The following is a 2,363-nucleotide window of genomic DNA, read 5'->3' on the forward strand; positions in this document are numbered from 1 at the left end:
GAACCAGGACCTGATAAGGTTTTGATTGGTACCAGAGCCAGGTTAGGTTTAGGAATTGTTGTCTCGTCATGTATAGTAGAAACTAAGATTGAGCTAAAAATAGAGCATGTATAGAATGAGTTTTTCCCTTTCCAGAAATACGTCCTTTGACTCCCATTTCTCTGATTCTCAAGTCCTAATCTTGACCAATCTCATTTTCAGGTGATCACTATGGCCCCAAAATGTAGACCCCCTACTCCAGTTGTCCCTGATGGACAACAAGTCGATCAGGCTGATCTTGCAGAAGCGATTAGGGACCTGGTAGCTCATAATCGTCAGAGGGATGAGCAGCGACAGGTTGCAAGGCCGGGCAATGTGTTCGATTTTCGGAAGCTCAACCCGCAACACTTTGCTGGGACTGAAGGCGGATATTAGGCCGAGATGTGGTTGCAGACCATGGACCACTTATTGAGGGCAGCAAAGATACCAGATGAACACCGAGTTGATATTGTTCAGCTGCAGCTCATTAATGTAGCCAGAACCTGGTGGGACGCAGAGGAGGAGAAGATGCCTAGGCCGATTTCATGGGAGATATTCCAGGAGATTTTCGTAGAGGCATTTTTTCCGAAGACAGCTCGTCTTGAGATGCAGAGGCAGTTTGTTATGTTGAGGCAGAGAGCTAGTACAGTAGATGAGTATGCAGCAGAATTTGCCAAGCTCAGCAGGTTTGCCCCGGGGATGGTATCGAATGAGGTGGATAAGGGACAGAGGTTCATGCAGGGTCTGAACTTTGAGATTCAGACTCAAATTTACAGTCAGAAGGGGATAGAAACTTATGCAGATGTCCTAGAGGCAGCTCGGAAGGTAGAACAATTGATTGGGATCATGAACTCGGTGAAGAGAGGGGCAAACAAGCGCCCCGCAGGACAGAACTCGGGAGGTAACCAGCAGAAGCCTCAGATAGGAGGAGCACCAGCCAAGCGCCAGCAGACAGGGGCTTCAAGACCAACTCCACAACCAACCAACATGATCAGCCATTTCTGCAGCAAGCCGGGGCACTTGATGAAGGACTGCAGGCGAGCTAACGGGTTATGCTTAGCATGTGGGGCAGCAGATCATCAGATCACCAGTTATCCTAGTAGGGGAGTCTCAAGAGGATATTCAGGTGGAGCGATAGTACCAACAGGCCAGACTAGACAGGGCGGACAACAGCTGAGGCCACCACTTCCCACACAATAGCAGATGTTTCGAGGACATCAGAGGGGTCAACAATTTCAAGGCCAGATACAGTGGAGAGGTCCTCATTTCCAGCACCCATATCAGCCACCTTATCAGTAGAGGCACCCAAGGAAATACGGTCGGCAAGCTCAGCAGCAGCAGAGACAAGGTCAAGTTATGACACTTACCACTGAGCTGGTAGATGCATCTGGAGACGTAGTCACATGTATCATTTTGGTGTATTCAGTCCCTGCATTTACCCTATTTGATTCTGGGGCATCGCACTGTTTTATATCTGCTCAGTTCATTGCACGACACACTATACCATGTGATAGTTTAGAGGCGAGCTGGAATATCCATACCGGTAACGGGGTGTTAATGTCTAGTAGGGAGTGTAAGAGATGCCCAGTGGTAGTTTGTGGTAGGGAGCTATTTGCAGACTTGTTGGTGATTGACACTAACGGGTTCGATGTTATTTTGGGATGGATTGGCTATATAACTTCCATGCGATGATCGACTGCCGACGCAGAAGCGTATTGTTCAAGATACCAGGCCACCCAGAGTTTAAATTCATGAGTGGAAGCAAGGTGATGGAGCAGCACGAGTATCGAGCAGGCATGGATGGAGTATTAACCTGTATAGAGGTAGAGGAGAAGCCCATACCAGAAATTATCGAGGAATTCCTTGACGTTTTTCCTGAAGAGTTGCCGGGTCTGCCACCAGATCGAGATATAGAGTTCTTCATCGATCTTATTCCAGGAGTTGCACCTATTTCAATACCACCTTACCAGAAGCCGATAGTAGATTTGGAGGAGTTGCGGAAGCAAGTCCAGGAGTATCTTGATAAGAAACTTATCAGGCTTAGTACTTCACCTTGGGGAGCACCAGTGGGGTTAGTGCCAAAGCCGGATGGTAGTCGAAGAATGTGTATTGAATACAAGAATTAAATCGGGTTACTATCAAAAATAAATACCTAATTCCCAGGATTGATGACCTTTTTGATCAGCTCGGAGAAGCTCGTGTGTTTTCTAAGCTGGACCTCAGGTCAGGTTATCATCAGTTGAAGGTGAGGAAGGAAGACATACCCAAGACCGCATTCTCAGGTCAGGTTATCATCAGTTGAAGGTGAGGAAGGAAGACATACCCAAGACCGCATTCCGCACACG

At 47.6% G+C, this 2,363-nt stretch overlaps 1 protein-coding gene across 1 annotated transcript; it reads left to right on the top strand.

The window, feature by feature from the left end:
• Positions 436-1,218, top strand: LOC109826751. Its single transcript, XM_020393769.1, has one exon. It carries the CDS (start codon positions 436-438, stop codon positions 1,216-1,218), a length of 783 nt encoding a protein of 260 aa, XP_020249358.1.

Source organism: Asparagus officinalis, chromosome 10, assembly GCF_001876935.1.
Source record: "Asparagus officinalis chromosome 10, Aspof.V1, whole genome shotgun sequence".
In the NCBI taxonomy this organism is placed as follows: Eukaryota; Viridiplantae; Streptophyta; class Magnoliopsida; order Asparagales; family Asparagaceae; genus Asparagus; species Asparagus officinalis.

Bases quoted from the DNA above. Each gene is read 5' to 3' on its own strand.
- LOC109826751 (XM_020393769.1), top strand. From the start codon at position 436: ATGGACCACTTATTGAGGGCAGCAAAGATACCAGATGAACACCGAGTT.